This window comes from Dipodomys ordii, unplaced genomic scaffold, assembly GCF_000151885.1.
Source record: "Dipodomys ordii isolate 6190 unplaced genomic scaffold, Dord_2.0 Scaffold76, whole genome shotgun sequence".
Lineage (NCBI taxonomy): Eukaryota > Metazoa > Chordata > Mammalia > Rodentia > Heteromyidae > Dipodomys > Dipodomys ordii.
In genome coordinates, this window is record NW_012267292.1 from 5,272,480 (window position 1) to 5,289,897 (window position 17,418).

Genomic DNA, 17,418 nt, shown 5'->3' on the forward strand with positions numbered 1-17,418 from the left:
CCCTAGACTGCATCATCTGAATGAGATCTTAATCACAGAACTGAGAGAGAAGTTCCAGTTCTTGTTCTGCCTTCATATTTCCAAGACTAGACATGTATCTGTGTTTCATGAGCTTGTCCATCACAGTTGTCATATGGAGAGAAGAAGAAGGACAGGCCATGGACAACTTGAAAGACAGTAAGCAATTCTACAAACTCAGGCCACTAAAGATGATCACTTGCCCAAGAAAATGGCTGCCCAGGTACACTGCTCCCCAAGGACTCTGGTCTTTACCTCCATTAGCTTCTCACCACTGTCAGATCTTACTCTCGCTGGCAAAAATAATATCTTGCTAATGGAGTCACTAGAAACAGGCCACAGCCTGACACTCAAAACCAGCAGGGCTTAAAAGAAGCTTATTAATTGGAGTCATTAGAGTATATTGTGTGTGGGTCTGGAAATGGTCTTATTCAGAATAATTTGCGTTTGAGATCTGATCTGCTCAAATGCATTCTTGTTCAGGTTTTATAAAAGTACATTCTGTTAGACTATCTGAGACAGCTCTACATGTGTAATATTTTAATCTTTCTAACAAAGTATTTATAGTACAGTATTGTGATCTCGTATGTTCAAAAGGTGCTCGCTCTTTGATAGAAACAACAAAAAGACCCAGTAGAAGATATCCTTGAAAACATCTGCACAGGCATTGTCTAGTGGGGCATCAGAAGGTGGCAGCAGATGCATCGCTGGACACCAGGAATACAGGGAGGACATTTGGTTCCTGGATGACCCACATTCTTCCTTAAAGGCATCAAAGTTGTGATCAGGGCTTAGAAATCTGGATAAACATCTTAAGACATGCACCAATTGCTTAGCCCAGCATCAGAAGAGACCTGCTGCTCTTCCTCATTTCTTAGTGGAAGGGGGCTCCATAGATTTTAGCGGGCATAGGAAGAAGGAATTTTTCTAAGAGCTGACCTATGAAATAGCCAGAGAAAATAAGTCTCTGTAGGGTCATCTGAGGAGATTAGGGGCTGGCAGAAGAAAAAAAAAAAAGGAGAAAAATATGGAAGTAAAATTGGGAAAAGAAGGGACCACACGTACTGACAAAGTTATCAGTGACTTAAAAGTTACCAAGTTACCAAATAACTTGAGGGCATGGGAGGGGTTAGGAAAGATGGATACAAATAATGGAAGGGGTCACATTAATTATGATGTATTGTACTTATAAACTGATTTGTTGAATGAAGCAACTTTTAACAACTATTTAATGATAATAATAAAAATGTAAGAAGTCACCAGTAAATATGGACTGAAATGTGATTAATGACAGAAATATTGCATCCTATTCAGTATGGATTTAATCTTTGGATTTTCTTTTTTGAACTTTCCTTGTATTTCACCTTCTCATTCTTACTGTGTCTACTTTGGGCATTTAAAAAACTAATTGCTTGGGCTTGGAAGGTGGCTCAGTGGTACAGTGCTTGCCTTGCATGCATGAGGCACTGGGTTTGATTCCGCAGCACCACATAAGCAGAAAAAGCTGGAAAAGGAGCTGTGGCTCAAGTGGTAGAGTGATAGCTTTGAGCTGAAAAGCTGAAGGACAGTGACCAGGCTCAGAGTTCAGGCCCCAAAAAACAAACAAACAAAAAAAAAAAACCAACACAACAAAGAACTAATGGCTTTAATAAAATATAATTGAAAAGATACTGCAATTCACCTGCTTAAAAATGACCAGTTCTACTACCTTTAGTGTAATCACAGATACGTGCCACCATTACTACAAACAAATTTAGCATAATTTTACTCCTCCAAGAAGAAATGGTCATTCCCCATTTTTCCTCTTACCCTCTTAGTCCAAGAAAACAGCTAATCAACTTTCTGTTTCCAGGATTAGCAGCATCACACACTATATGATCTTTTGTGCATGCTTCTAGCACTTAGCATAGTGTTCTCCAGATTTATCCCTGTATACAAATATATCATGCTCCATGCTGAACTCTATGCTGAGTTTGCTTATGTGTCCAACTACCTAATTCTGAAATGTGTGCTTGAGCTGCAGATAATTAAAACATTTAGAAAAGATAGCTTGATTTTGTTGGGAGTCTATTGTCACTAAGCAAAAATAATTATATGTATATTTGTATATGTGTATATATATACATAGACATGAATGTGTAATGACTTTATTATGAATTTTTTTATTTTGGTACTGGGGCTTGAATTCTGGCCTGGGGATGATCACATAGCATTTTTGCTCAAAGCTGACACTACCACTTGAGCCACAGCTCTACTTCTGAAATGTTGGTGGTTAATTGGAGACAAAAGTCTCATGGACTTTCCTGGCAAGGCTGTCTTAGAACTTGGATCCTCAGATCTCAACTTCCTGAGTGCTAAGATTATTGGCATGAGCCACTTCACCCAGCTATATTATGAAGTAAAAATTAGTAATTTTCTCAATGGTATAACTCCTTCGAACAACTAATGAACTATTTATCAAAATGCATACCAGGAAGCAGGGGTCCAGTGAGTGGGGGACAAGAATAGAGGGAGCAAGAGTGTGAAAATGCAGTTATTATATCCAATGTATATTATATAACAATTGAATTTTGTAACTTGACAATAGGGGTGGGATGGGAAATTGGGGAGAACAATGGAAGGGATAGAACTGATCAAAATGCATTGTACTCACAACCTGATGTATAGAATTGTAAACTCTTTGTATAAATAATTAATAATCAAACTTTATTAATTAAAAAAATGAAAAATTTTGGAAAAACCACTGAGGCTACTGTGAACAGATGATGGAGTCCGTACCTTATTGGTAAATGAGACATAAAGGAGGGAAATCCAAGAGCTTTAAAAAAATATTTTAGGGCTGGGAAGGTGGATCAGTGGTAGAGTGCTTGCCTTGCATACATGAAGCTCTGGGTTCCATTCCTCAACGCCACATAAGCAGAAAAGGCCACAGTGGTGCTGTGGCTCAAGTGGTAGAGCACTAGCCTTGAGCTGAAGAGCTGAGGGACAGTGCCCAGGCCCACAATTCAGGCTCCACAACCGATAAAAAAAATATTTTATTGTAAAGATTCTGTATAGAGGGGTTACAGTTACATGAGTAATAATGAGTACATTTCTTGTCAAGCATTATTACCTCCTCCTTTGTTTTTCTCCTACTATCCTTTCCCATTGCTCCCCCCAAGTTTTAAAGCTCATTTTCAACGGAGTGTCTTGTGAGTGTCATTGTTGCAATGGGTCATCCTGAATCCTTATTACAACATTTTGCTACTCCCCTTTCCCTCCCCAAATTAGATAAATATATATACAAGATACAGAATACCAAAATCAAATACAGTGACATAGGGGGACGAACATTAAAAAAATCACTTAGTACATTAAAAACAACCACAAAGAAAGACCTCTTGTGTCCATATCTTGGGGTTCATTTCCCTTAGCATCATAACTTTTGAGCTTTTCTGCTCAATAAGATTATTCTAGACATAAAGGAGGGAACTCTAAGGGCTTTTATGATAAACATTCATTTATTAAGCATCTAGTTACTGTGTCCATGCTGCAGACAAGGACTGAGGCATTGAAGCCTCAGAATTGCACAAACAGATAAAATTAGCTATCTTCATGGAGTAAATAAATACCTTTGTGGAGTGTGTTTTAGTGATATATGCTTGCATGTGTGTGTGTGTGTGTGTGTGTGTGTGTGTGTGCGCGCGCGCCTATACCTGGACTTGAACTCAGCATCCTTGTGATCATTCTGCTTACTTTCTTATGATGGACACTACCACTTGCACCATGCCTCTAGCCTAAATAATAAAATTACCAAAAAAAAGAAGTTGGGTGCTAGGGTCTCTCACCTACAGTCATAGCTACTCAGGATGCTGTAATCTGAGGACTGTGATTTGAAACCAGCCTGGACAGGATAGTGTGAGACTCTTATTTCAAATTAACTACCAAAAAGCTGTAAGTAATGCTGTGGCTCAAGAGTGCTAGCCTTGAGCAAAAGAAGCTCAGGGACAGTGCCCAGGCTCTGAGTTCAAGCTCAAGGACACACACACACACACACACACACACACACACACACATACAATGTCATAAAAAGTAAGGCAAAGGAATAGCAGATTGTTCAGAATAGTGGTTATCTTTGGAAGGAAGGAATGAAAGAAGATGGGAAAGTAGAGAACACAAAGGAAGGTGCAAGTCTAGATAATGTTCTTATTTCCCTGTGATTATGCAGTAGCACAATGCTTCATAATTTCCTTCATAACATGTCTATATTCTTCATAATACTTCATAACATGTCCATCACATATACCCTTTGGTGTCTAAAGACAGTCTTGGACTGAGGGATGGTGAATGTTCCACAAGAGCTATATTTTGAATTTTGATCTTTTCCTGGGCTAGCAACGTATACAGTAAATTCTGGGGAAAGAGAGGGTGTTAACAGATAGACTAACAACAAACAACCTACATTGTAGGTTAACCTATATTGTTAAGCTATGATGTTCAGTAGGTTAGCTCTGTGAGCTACATTTATAACTTTGAATATTTTAAATGAACTTATTTAGATGTAACCCCAGTATAAATTGAGGAGAATCTGCATTGAATATTCCACGAATTTAATTTTTAAAGGAGCAACTCTTTTGGATAAGAAAACATAACTAGTGATGTTCTCTAGAATCATCCAAAATAAAATGTCATTGGAAATGCAGCCTGATCACTGGCCTCTCATACAAGAGACAGAAATTCTAAACTGCTTCAATTACACTACAAGGTTTGGAAATGGATGTTAGAGAAGAGCAAGGTAATGTACTGGAGATAAATTTGTCTGCTTATCTTGTAAAATCAAGAGCTCCGATTGATCACTTATAAAGCATCTTATCAGAATGGGACTTCCTGGGACCAGAGAAATTTTGTTTTATGTTTTCACAACTTCTCAGTTTTCAAGTTTCATTTGTATATACATACCTATTTATTCTCACAACTAGTTTTATTAGCTCATTTTATATAAGATAAAATGGAACATAAGGGAGGTCCAGGTTAACAGAGACAAATGGTTCTAGAACTCAGGCTGTGTCCCTAACTTCTGTATTTGTCACATAATGCCACACCTAAAGTCCATGATTCATGAATTTACTTTTATTTACAAATCCCAGGAATGGATATTAAAAACAAGTTTCATCAAGTTAAATTTAAATCCATAGAAAGAAACATCAATCCACTCTATGGGTAAAATAATGGATAGAACTCATTACTATAAGGAGGAACACAGCTGACACTCCAGATGGAGTCAGACATGTTTTCAGGAACTCCTGAGTGACAGATTTACACTCAGCTATTTATGAAAAGAAGATGTCTTCAGGGCATCGCTTCCCTGAAAGGCTGCTGTGCATTTTTACAAAATACCCTTAGTGCTGTGACGGGAGTTAGAAGACAGAAGCAAGTAAGTACTGTGGCAATCATCATGTTCGTAGGACAAATAGCATTCTAACTCCAAATCGTGTCTTACATGTGTAATTGCTTAGGATTTGCTGTGGTTCCTTCTAATCTTAAACTTAATTATTTCAGCAGAGCTGACAAATCCCCTACCCATAGCTTGCCTCCACCCCCCTCCAAAGGAAGAATTCACATTTATAATAAAGGCATGTGGATTTAGCTGCATAAAACAAGCATAGGGTTCTCATATGGCCAAAGTTCAGTCCTAGAGCATACTAATGTCATAGAGAAATTAATTCTGGTGTCCTGATAATTGAGTACTTTCAACCCTAGGCATTGATCATGGGGGAGATGGCAAAGAGAACACTAGGCTTAAACCAACCAGGCTTCAACCAGAAAGCAAATAGTGTAAAAAGCTATTACATACTCTTTATAAATAAAAGCCAGTAAAATTGTATTTTTTAACCTAATAAACACAATTAACATCCTCAGTGCTATCTAAGACAACAAGCACTACAAAACAAAATACTCAAGTTTTATATAGCAAGGTTAATTTGAATAAGCAATTTAATCAATGTAAGGCAGCCAAATTATGTACATTAATATCTTCATATCATTAGTATAATCCCTTGTGAATTATATCATTACTAAAAGTAATTCTAGGCTGAACTTTTCATTTCCCTTTATATTAACTTATTTATGATATAAATTTGGTTAGAAGCAATATGTGTCTGAAATAGAATCCATTTATACTCTCTATATAAACATATGTAGAAACAACTACACCGACCTATTCACAAATGTATGTGAATAGACACATACAGATTTATGATAGGACACCTCATCCAAAAGACTACCGGGAAAGGGTCTTCTCTTATCTATACAAATAGAGAAAACATGCTTCTCCCTTTCCTCAGCCTCTTTCCAACTTCATAGTATTTCAGGGTTCTTTGTTTTGTTTTGTTTTGTTGGTCATCGGGCTTGAACTGTGGGTTTGGGCGCTGTCCTTGCGCTCTTCAGCTCAAGGCCAGCACTCTATCACTTGAGCCACGGCGCCACTTCTGGTTTTCTAGTGGATTATTGGAGATAAGAGTCTCATGAACTTTCCTGCCCGGGCTGGCTTTGAAGGGCCATCCTCAGATCTCAGCCTCCTGAGTAGGTACGATTACAGGCGTGAACCACCAGTGCCCAGCAAGCTTTCATTTTTTTAACAGAGGAAAAAAATGTACATATATTCATAGGTACATATATAGGTGTGTATGTATGTTTTTAAAAGAATATAATATGTATTATGTGTATATATGCATAAATATGCAGAGACATAATTTTTAGAATGCTAAACTATAAAGGCAGAGAATTTGACTAAATATTTGCCTGAAATATTTCAGACTAGTTTATCTTTAATATGTGACGAATAGAGTTTCTTTGGCAGAAAAACTGTACATAAATCTAACATGTAAATAGCTAAAGTCCAGAGTCATAGCATATCACAAACAAAGCAAAAAGCAAAGCCTGTCTAAACAAGAACCTAACTAATGTCCCAACCTGACCCTCCTGTGGTACATTATTTCAAAATCAATGCACAAACTGGAAAAAATGCATCTCAATGTTTAGGTTTAAAATCGAGGCATGAGAATTGGGTTCACTGCTTTGGTAGGTGCCTCCTGGGTTGGAAGTACTCAGGATTGTACCCATCTGTGGAAGCCACCAGGCACAAGTCAGCAATTGTGTATTATATATTATGCAATGAAGGCTGGTGTATTCTTACTGGACCCATTCACATCAGTGCTGCCCAGTACAAAACAGAAGCCAAATACATTGTTTCAAATATTCTACTAACTATATTAAGCATTTTAAGTACGCATGTGCAATCAATGCCTAATATAGTCTATCTGACCTAAGTATTATCATTTTGACATATTCTAGAAATCATTAATAAGATATTTTACTTTTTTGTATGTACTATCTTTGTACTACTTTTGTACTATGTTTGAAGTATTTTTGCTTGTACTATCTTTGAACTCTATGTATTTTATACTTGCTACACACCTCAGTTTGGAAGGGCCATGTTTCAAGGGCCAATATTCATGTATTGCTTCTGTATTGGACAGGGCAGGGCAGGTCTTAGTCTTGAGAATTAGATCCTTATAAGAAAATGCCATAGCTCTTATTGTGCGATAGACGCTATAGAAAATTGACCCCAAAGCCATATTCTTGCTTCCTGTTTCTTTGTTTTTCTAACATGCTATATCTCTTGGGTTTATAGCTTAGAACTAAACATCATTTAATAAAGATCATTTTACATTGGTAGTGGGGCATTAACTGAAGAAAAAAAAACAGAGAAGTGCTATGCTATTTTTCCTGGAAGCTCAGATAGTGTTATGAGGGTTCAGAGGGCAATGACAGGCCTAAAGAAATCCAGAAACTGGGCCTCCAGTGAGAAAAGAATTGTGTAATATTATCACCCCAGTGATTCTTGATTCCTATTGCCCTAAATCTATGCTCTGAGTTCCTGTCAATAAAGAACAAGCACTTCATGCCACAGCTCATTCCAGTGGCTTCAACATTCATGTCTTTCTTGGAAATTGCTTCTTACTTTAAAGATACCTTTCTACTTTTGCTGCATTTGAAGTTGGTAAACAGAAGTTCCAAAAGAACTACTTCCTTTTCTTAGGAACTGTTGTGATCCTGAATCTTATTTGCATGCATTTTTTCCCAACTGGATGAGCCTAAAATTCCAAACGCTAACTTGATTTTCTAAAAAACCAATGTATTTGCATTGCCCCATAAGTGGTCTTTTGGAGAAGCAAAAATATTTCTAGCCTAGCTGCTTGCTGATGGCCAGGTTAGTAGAAAATCTCTTAAATAACATGCCTTGGATATGCCATTAGCAACCTCAGTCCACACATTCACAATTTTCCTATTTTCTTTATGAGTTTTTGGAAAAGAGGTAATGAAAAAAATCCAAACTTTTTTCTGGACATGGGCATTTTTTCCTTTTTGAGGGTGAAACTAAACCCTATTGTGGATATATTTCAAAAAGAAATTGAGTTACCATCAATCGACAGACCATTTTTAAAAACTTGAATCAAACCTCAGAACTGGAAGAATTTTACAGACATTTTAATTATTCTTACCAACATATACTCCAGCCACAATTTCACAGTTTACCTCAAAATTATGAGGAAAATACTCTTTTTAAAGTCAGTTTGCAAAATTACTGAAATACAACCTACAAAGCAAACAGAGAAATGGAAAGATATTTGATCAAACTTCCTAACCCAAGTTTGCTAATCTGCATTAGTTATATCCTTCTTTTAAAACTATACCAATTCTAGCCAATACATTTTTTAACCAATGATAATGTTTTATGTCTATATAGTTTATTATGGTAGGATCTAGTTAGTCTGTACTTATAAATAATGCCATTGTCCTTAGAGAAACTGAGGAATTGATTTTTTTTCACTCAACGCTAAGTAGCCACATATGACTAGCCATATTGTGGTCAACAGAGCTATATATAACAGTTGGGGTAGGCCTGGTTTACTTAGGTCTTTGTGACTCCATACAAACAACAGCTTCCAGATCCAAAGCTCATTTAAAATACAAAGCACTTCATAACTTCTTTGAAAGTCTTAAATAATTAAACAGAACAGCCTCCATGACAGCAAGTCTGCAAGAAAGTCTCTCAGGATGCTGTTATTCTTTGGGATGAGCCAGCAGGAAGGTGTGTGTGTATGTGTGTGTGTGTGTGTGTGTGTGTACGAGCCAGCAGGAAGGTGTGTGTGTGTGTGTGTGTGTGTGTGTGTGTGTGTGTGTAGAATTGATGTTTTGGGAGCTTGGGCCTTGGCTCTAATACCACTATGACCTGGCTGAGGGCTGAGGGGTACTGTAGAGTCTTGAGTTCCTAGGGCCCTGATGTTCTTACTTACATAATGAAAAGTCCTGCCTCTCTCTAAGCCTATTCAGTCTAGTTTGTAGGACTTATTGGTTGATTAAAAATAATTCTTAATGCCACTGATATTACATTGTGAAAGGGTGAGCTTAGGGACCCATGGTCCCGCAACCCATTCTCTTGAAAGACCATACTGTACAGGCTAAATTCAAAGATTAGTCCTCACAAATGTGATGATTACTTGTGAAAGAAGAGGAGCATAGGTTATTAGCATGAGCAGCAGGTAGCTGGTGCTCCCTGATGCAGAATTGGAAGTTTTTTCCTCACACTTGGCAATGCTCCTATCCCAGGACTTGAGCTTCAGATCTCAGTGGACAGTCACAGACATTTTTGACCCATCTGGCTGCCTGTGCGGTCAGCACATTCCTAACACAGGCTGGTTTCCTCTATGCACTGAGGTTTTAAATAAACTTCTCCACTTGTTACTTTGAGACACAGCATTGTGTTCTGTTACACCAGAGATCCTGCACCAGGGACACACATCCATTTGACCCTCTGACCCAAACCCAAGTGACAGACAGAATACCAGCTTCCTTTCCCACATGCCAAATGGAAGGAGAGGCAGGCAGATGCCCAGGCCAATTTGTGTAGGAAAAAAAAAAAACAGCAAAATAAACCAAATGTTAGTATTTATATAAACATCTCGAAATAGGAATCTGACAAAAACAGCAGGTGAAAAAAGGAAAAGGAAAAAAGAAGGAAGGAGGGAGGGAAGAAAACAACTAGAGAAAGTAAAGATTTTGAAAATCAAATGACATTCCAGATAAATGACAGGTAGGTATTAGGTGAATGCTATTAAATTTTTGCCTGTCTAGTGCTAGGCCCATATTTCTTCACTTATAGCTCTCTCAGCAGAATTCTTGCTCTTCTGGCAAAAAACTCTTTTCTAAATCATGCCAATGTAACACGGCTCCTGTATAGGTTTTCCAAACAAAATTGTTTCAATTATTCTTTTCCACTTATTATTTCAACTATTTTTCAGTTATTATTTCAGTTATTTTTACCATTGGGTAGGAATAGGAGATCCTACTGAGCAACAGATGGTCCTCAGCTGGGCCAGTTCTTGGGTCAGGCCCCAAGTGGCAGCTCAGAGAATACATCGTCCTGCTAACACACAAACTGACCTCAGAAAATATTCACATCCTGGTATTCACATTTTTCAAAAATTGAACAGTGAACAGAGTCATCCATACACTTCATAAAGTTAGAAGCGAGAACTGGCATTCCAGCCAAAGACCCAAATTTATGTGTCCCTCCTCTACATACAATATACAATACTGTGTTAGCTTTGCTACCACTGGGGGGGGGAATATCTGAAACAAATGAACTTTATAAAGCAAAGATTTATTTTGGTTCATAATTTCAGATATTTCAGTTCATAGTTAGCTTGATCAGAAGACTATTTTGGCAGAGAACACATGGTAGAAGTCTGAGTCTGTTTACCTCATGGTGGCCAGGAAGCAGAGAGAGAGAGAGAGAGAGAGAGAGAGAGAGAGAGAGAATCAGGGTCCCAATATCTCCAAAGACTTGTCCTTCACTAACCTCAGCTCCTAAAAAGTCTACCTCTCAACAACTCCACAGATGATCAACTGTGACTAAGCCTTTACCATATGGCTTTTGGGGGACATTCAAGATTAATAGCAAATATACTTCAGAAGATAGTCCTTATGAGGAAGATTTTAGATCAAGTTTCCTCAAATGCACAATGAAGGCTGATCATGAGAAGTGGAAAGATCCATCAGAAAAAAAATAGGACAAATGTTCCACACCTGAATGATTTCTCTCTTGAGTTATGTTTGTTTGGCAGTATTTTTACTTGTGATTTTTTTTCCATTATAATTTTTGTGCATAGGATTTACAATAAAACAGGTAATCAAACTTCCCTGCCAATCTAGGTGACCAAAACAAGGTAATTACCCAGAATTATCATGAAAACAGAGGCAAAGCAATTTTTCACACATAATTGGATGTCCAAGAAGACATTTAAAAAAAAATCCAAAGGTCTCAATAAAGACCTCTCAGTGTAAATGTCTATTTCAGTAATAATGACATCCTATTTTATGATGTTGGATCCATACAGTGTCTAATTGCACATATGTACATCTTGCCAGAATGACTACAGCTCAGTTTTCCCCCTGTATCTAGGAATGTGGAAGGCCGGTTATATATGTCACAGGTCATGAGCTCCTAGTAATGAATAAGAAAAAAATCCTGTTTATCACTTCCAGAGTCAGTCTCAGTGTCACAGCAGAAAATCACATCAACTACTTGACACACAACATTGCTGCAGAAAATCCATATATATAAATACCTCAGTCCATTCAGGTTCTTTTCCCAATTTAGGTTTAGATGACTGCACAGGATAGAGATTTTTACCTTTATCCATTTGTACTTTTATCTAAAACTTATGTTCACTTCATTTTTATAATACCATGTACTTAGGTTCTCAAAATTTTAACTTCTTATCCAAAGAGGATCTCTTTAATATTGAATATTTTACCTTGTTCAATTACTGGAAATTATTTATTTATTACTTAGCTTGGGCTGAATTTTTTCTCAACTGTGAAATGATCCACTAGGCAATCATATTACTAATATGCAAAAAGTTCTATTTCAATTACCAAAGCAAATGAAACCTATGATTATTAAGAAAACTGCTTTGCATATCAGTCATTGTTTATTTCTGAACACAATCAAGTACCACAGGCTAGATTAAACGCTTAAGGATACGGATTTTTTTCTGTGTGATTTACAATATAAAAGTAATCAAACCTTCCCACCAATCTAGGTGAGTGGGAAATGTAATTACTAGTAGTTATCATTAAAACAAAGACATGGCAATTTCCTGTACACAGAATTGAATATTCCAGAAGTAAATTTCTGAGGAGTTCTCAGGAAAAAAATATATTTTTAAATTAATGTTAACCTGGTTATTTCGCTTGTTGTGTCTCAGTTGCTAACACAGAATAAGCAACACATTTGGGGGATATACTTAAACAGCAGCAAGTAAAAGGCTATTCTCAGGAAAATCACAGAACTTTGAGCTTAAGGCTGAGTAATTTATTACAGTTTGAATCTTTATGCAAACACAACCAAACTTAATCCCCTGAAGCTGTTCCTCCATGAGAGGTTTCACCCCAATTGGATCCCCTCTCCAAATGCTGAATCCTACAGAAATCAACTGCTCCTATTCTAGGGCTCCATTGCCCTAGACAAACCTGAGGGTTTTCAAAACTGATCCATCAAAGCCACTGTTACAAACCAAAAGCAGTAGTAACAGGCAACCACTGTGTGTAATTATGTTGATGAGCTGATAGGTATGAGGGTTCAGAGAACAGCACCCCAGGAGGCACAGGATTAGGAACTTCAAGAAAGGGGAAAGAAGGGCATGAAGTTCCCCATCTCAGGCTTTTCCTTCTATCGGCTTTTTTTTTTTTTTTGTCAGTTATGGGACTTGAACTCTGGGCCTGGGTGCTATCCCTCAGCTCTTCAGCTCAAGGCAATCGCTCTACCACTTAAGCCACAATGCCACTTCAGTTTTCTGGTGATTCATTGGAGATAAGAGTCTCATGGACTTTCCCTGCCTGGGCTGGCTTTGAACACAGTCCTCAGATCTCAGCCTCCTGAGTAGCTAGGATTACAGGTGTGAGCCACCTGTGCCCAGAAACTATTGTATTCTTAATATCCTACTTCTGGAAGCTGAGGGATGGTTCTGGATTCTGAGCCTCCTGCTTGTTAGGCAGGTGCTTACTGCTTGAGCCCTATCCCCACTCCGTTCTGTTTTGATTATTTTTTTAGGTATTTTCTCGTATTTCTACCCAGGACAACAGAGACTGTGATCTTCCTAGAGCCTCCTATTGTAGCTAGAACCACAGGCACATGCCCCTATATGCACTTATTAGTTGAGAGAGGGTCTACCTACCTTTTTTGCTTAGACTGGCCTCAAACTGTGGTTTTCCACATTTCTGCCTTCCTAGTAGCTGGGCCTAGATCCCTTAACCAGCTTCTCAGTTTTTTAATGGCCCATTTCATGTCATCTCCCACTGTCTTTTCCAAACTGAAGTAATTGTTCCATTTCCCCTATATATTCTTCTACACAGTTCATTTGATTAAGCTGGGATTCAGGTTGTTTTGTGCTTGCCCATATCGGCCACTACTTGTGGATTTGCCATTTGCCTTCCCAGTCCAAACACTCAGAACCATATCTGCAACCTGGAACCTATTCAATAAATGCTTGTTTAATGAAGGCCCAAACTCGGGATCAAATTCAGCAAGTGATGGAAGAAGCTCTTACGTGTGTTGGACTTATTTCTGCGCTTAGAGATTGAACCAATAAGCAGGTTCTTCACCCCTTAAAGATGAAAGGTTATCTTGCACCAAGCGCTTATAAACTACCAGCGCATGCTAAATATTCTAGACCATTATATCACTGAGTCCACGCAATTAAAAAAATCCCATGAAGTGCTCTTACTATTAGCATTCTGTATTCACAGATGGGAAAATTAAGGCTCAAGAAATTAAGTAATTTACCCCAAGATATCCAGCTGTTAAAGGTGGAGCTAGAACTCAAATACAGTGATCTCAGAACTTCAGAGTTAGAAGGAATCCTAGAATTACCTTTCTCACTTAAACTTTTTGAAGATGAGACTTGTAACTCACAGCCTGATACATAGCAAATCCTTGAAAATGATGATTAATGAGTTGATGGAGTCCCTTTGCTTTCCCTTTTTCTTTCTTTCTTTCTTTCTTTCTTTCTTTCTTTCTTTCTTTCTTTCTTTCTTTCTTTCTTTCTTCCTTTTTTGATCCAAGACTGGAACTTGAACTTGGTACCAGACATTTTTACTCATTGGCTCATGCTCTACCAACTGAGCCATGGCTCCAACCCAATTAATCCCTTAATTTCTCAGATTCTGGCCTTTGCTTGAGAGAACCCAGCTGCCACAAAAGAAAAAGAAAAAAAAAAGAAAGATACAGGCTCTATTCTTGCCTGCCCAACACCTCTCACAGGTGTGAATTGCTTGTATCATCTGAATTATTCATGACCCACACAATCACACAATGATAAGTGTGCTTACAAAGAAGCACAATTCCATCTTTTTCAAGACAAAGTACTGGATTAATTGGTTAACTAGGCAATACAAGCTCACAGGTCAGGTTGATTCACAAGAAATAATACTTCTGGGCCCATGTTCTGAATTTCAGCTTTCGTGCAATTTCCCTCCTCCCCATAGGATTAAAAAACCAGCAGTACTTAAAGCAGGAAAGAGAATCATCATAAGTATCCTTTCCTTACTTGCAAAGCAACTGCCAACCTCTGAATCTTATACTGTGCTACTGTAAACCAATGTATTTTTCCCAAAACTGAATTAGGATTCTCAATGACATTTCTTAAGCCTTATCAACATCTGAAAATTCTGATGCCACGGTATCTGTCATTTATGCCACCAGTAAATCACATGATAGTTTCGTTTCCTTGTCCTTTCTCCAAATTCTTCTTTCCCTTTGCCACCTCTCCCCCCCACCAGTTCATTGAGTAGGCAATTTTCTGAGATGGATAAGCATATGCCCATGTATTTTAAATTCAATGTTAGTCAACCAAAATGAATTGAAAAGCAGCAGCAGCAGTGGTTTGAGGGTACTAAAAATAAGCTGTAGCATTTGCTGAGTTCTCAGAATTAAAACCACCAGCGGTCAACTTGTTGCTGCTCTTAATAAGATGTGAGTGTTCGGGTCCCAATGGCTGCTTTGACCAGTAACTTAAACTATATCGAACACCTAACCAACACCTTTTTATATTATTATTAGACAGCAGTGACCAAAAACAGAAGTGTTATTTCCCTGGAACTAAACCCTGCCAGAAAAGATAGCACATGGCTTTCAAGTGGCCACCTTGTGACACCTACCTCTCTCACCTTGGTCAAATTCAACTTGCGTGTATAATTTAATTAGTCACACATCATAGACCGTGGCTCCCTTTAAGTCTTGTTTGCTGTCTCATGTCATGCAAATGCTATTTCTTCCTTGAAGCTTAATGTTTAGAAAATAATAAAAAATACAATAGGACATAATACAATAATCATATACTGAGCATTTCTATTAGGACTTCAAGGGCTTTCCTGACCCTTGAATACCATACACTACACTAAAATGTCTTATCTGCTACCCCTGCAAGGTTTGCCATTAAAGTTTTCAATGACCAGAGAGGTAGAGGAATTCTGCCTAATGCATCATTCTGATTAGAAACCTGTCATACTCAGAAACCGGTGGGGCTGCTTCTATTGATTCCTACTCCTTCGGATTCATTATCAATTTTCCCCCTCAAATTAGACTGGCTCCCCAACCATAGAAAAGCTGAAAGCAGCCTTCCTTTGGTTCAGCCACACTTAAAAGGGAAAACAAATGCATGCCTTGAAAGTAAAATTACAGAGTATTGTAAGGAAATGTCTAAAGAGCCACGTAGGAAAACCTCACACACAGATACGCGCGCACGCACGCGCGCGCACACACACACACACACACACACACACACTTGTAAACGTGCAAGAGTCAAAGACTAGGCTTGACCTCCCTTCTCCTAACCCACTTCAATCGGGACCAGAAGGGCAGGAGCAATCTTATTATTGCTATCTGAAACCCATGCCCCCAGCGAGTGTCTCCACAGAGCTAATTTCTGAAACAAACAAAGAAAACCAAGTCTGCAAGAAGCTAGGGTTTGCGTTCCCTCGGCTCTGGGTTTAGGGATCCAGGGTAACAGGCGTGCGGCACCACCGAATTTCGGGGCGCCCAGTGTTGCCCTGACCTTCCTCACCCGGCCGGGCTCAGCGCCAGCTGAGCCTGAAAGTGCAAGCCCACCTCGCTCACCCCGCTCACCCCGCTGCGCCCCAAGCCCCAGAACCCCCACGTCTGCACACCAAGGGCGCCACCGCTCTCCCACCTCTGCGCTGTCAGATGTCAGGCGCAGAGGTGCTGCGGACCCCCCAAGTGCTGGCAAACCAAACAAGTGTCACACCGGACGCCGGGCCCCGCTCCCAGCCAGCGTACGGGATGGCCACAGGTAGGCTCTCTCTCTCCATCCCGGAGAGCCAGACCCCGGCAGCAGCCCCGGCGCCCGACGGGCTGGAAAACTCACCAGAGGACACGGAGGAGCCGGACAGGCTGGAGTTGCTGGACGCTGCCATCTCCGTGCGCCCCGCGCGTCGCTGTTCGCTCAGCCTCGGTGCGGGCGCCGCGGTCCCTGCCCTCGCCCCGCAGCTCGCAGCCTCCGCGGCCCCCAGCCCATGGCAAAGTCCTGGGGACGCGCCGAAAGCACCAGCCTCCCGGACTCTGCCTGCACTTCCTGCTCCGCCAGATGACGCGCTACAGCCGCCGCTATTTATTTGTGGTTTCCGTCCCTCTCCGCGCCTTTACCCGCTTTTCTCCCGGTGTCGCGGGGTAGCTGGGGAGCCCTGGGTGGGGGGCTCCGGAGCTGCGGGATGGTGGCTCCGAGCCGGGCCCCACTGCCCTGCGCGCTTTCCAGTGCGCGGCTGGGACCCAGGGCGCCCGGGCGACCCTGCGCCGCCCCCACCAGGCTCCCCGGACCCTCCCCTGGGTTCCCGCCTCCTCGGCCGCGCTTGGAGCCGCGGGGGCAAAGGCGGCGGGAGACAGACAGACAGAGCGACCTCCCCTTTCTCTCTCCCCCCCCCCGCCCCACTCCGCCCCAACTCCGCTCCCGCGCACACAAAGGAAGGAGAGGAGACGCGGGCGATCGGGGGGCTGGTTCAGCTGCTGCGGGCTTGACAGCTCCTGAGACCCGGGGACTGGAGGGGGGTGGCTGCCGACTGCTGGGCGAGGATAGTCTGGCCGGGGAAAGGGTTTCCAGATACTAGAAAGACCACTAGGGAGTGGGGGAGTGGGGGTTGAGGAACCGAGCTTAGTTCTCAGGATCCAAAGCTGCTCCCAAATTTTACAGAGGATGGAGAGGGTTGGGGATGGGGGGGGGGGGCGGGTAGGGGAGAGAGAGAGGCACGGGCCGCGCCCCACTGGGCTCTGGAGCAGAGAAA

The 17,418-nt window shown here is 40.5% G+C and overlaps 1 protein-coding gene across 1 annotated transcript in view; it reads right to left on the bottom strand.

Annotated features, from left to right (window-relative positions):
• The window catches only part of Chn2 (chimerin 2), a 330,737-nt gene extending 313,850 nt beyond the window's left edge, over window positions 1-16,887 (bottom strand). The window contains exon 1 of the mRNA XM_013024396.1: window positions 16,509-16,887. Within this exon, the coding sequence (XP_012879850.1) occupies window positions 16,509-16,557 (49 nt within the window). The 5' untranslated portion in view covers window positions 16,558-16,887. The remainder of the gene's footprint in view (window positions 1-16,508) is intronic.
• Window positions 16,888-17,418: the final 531 nt, after the last annotated feature.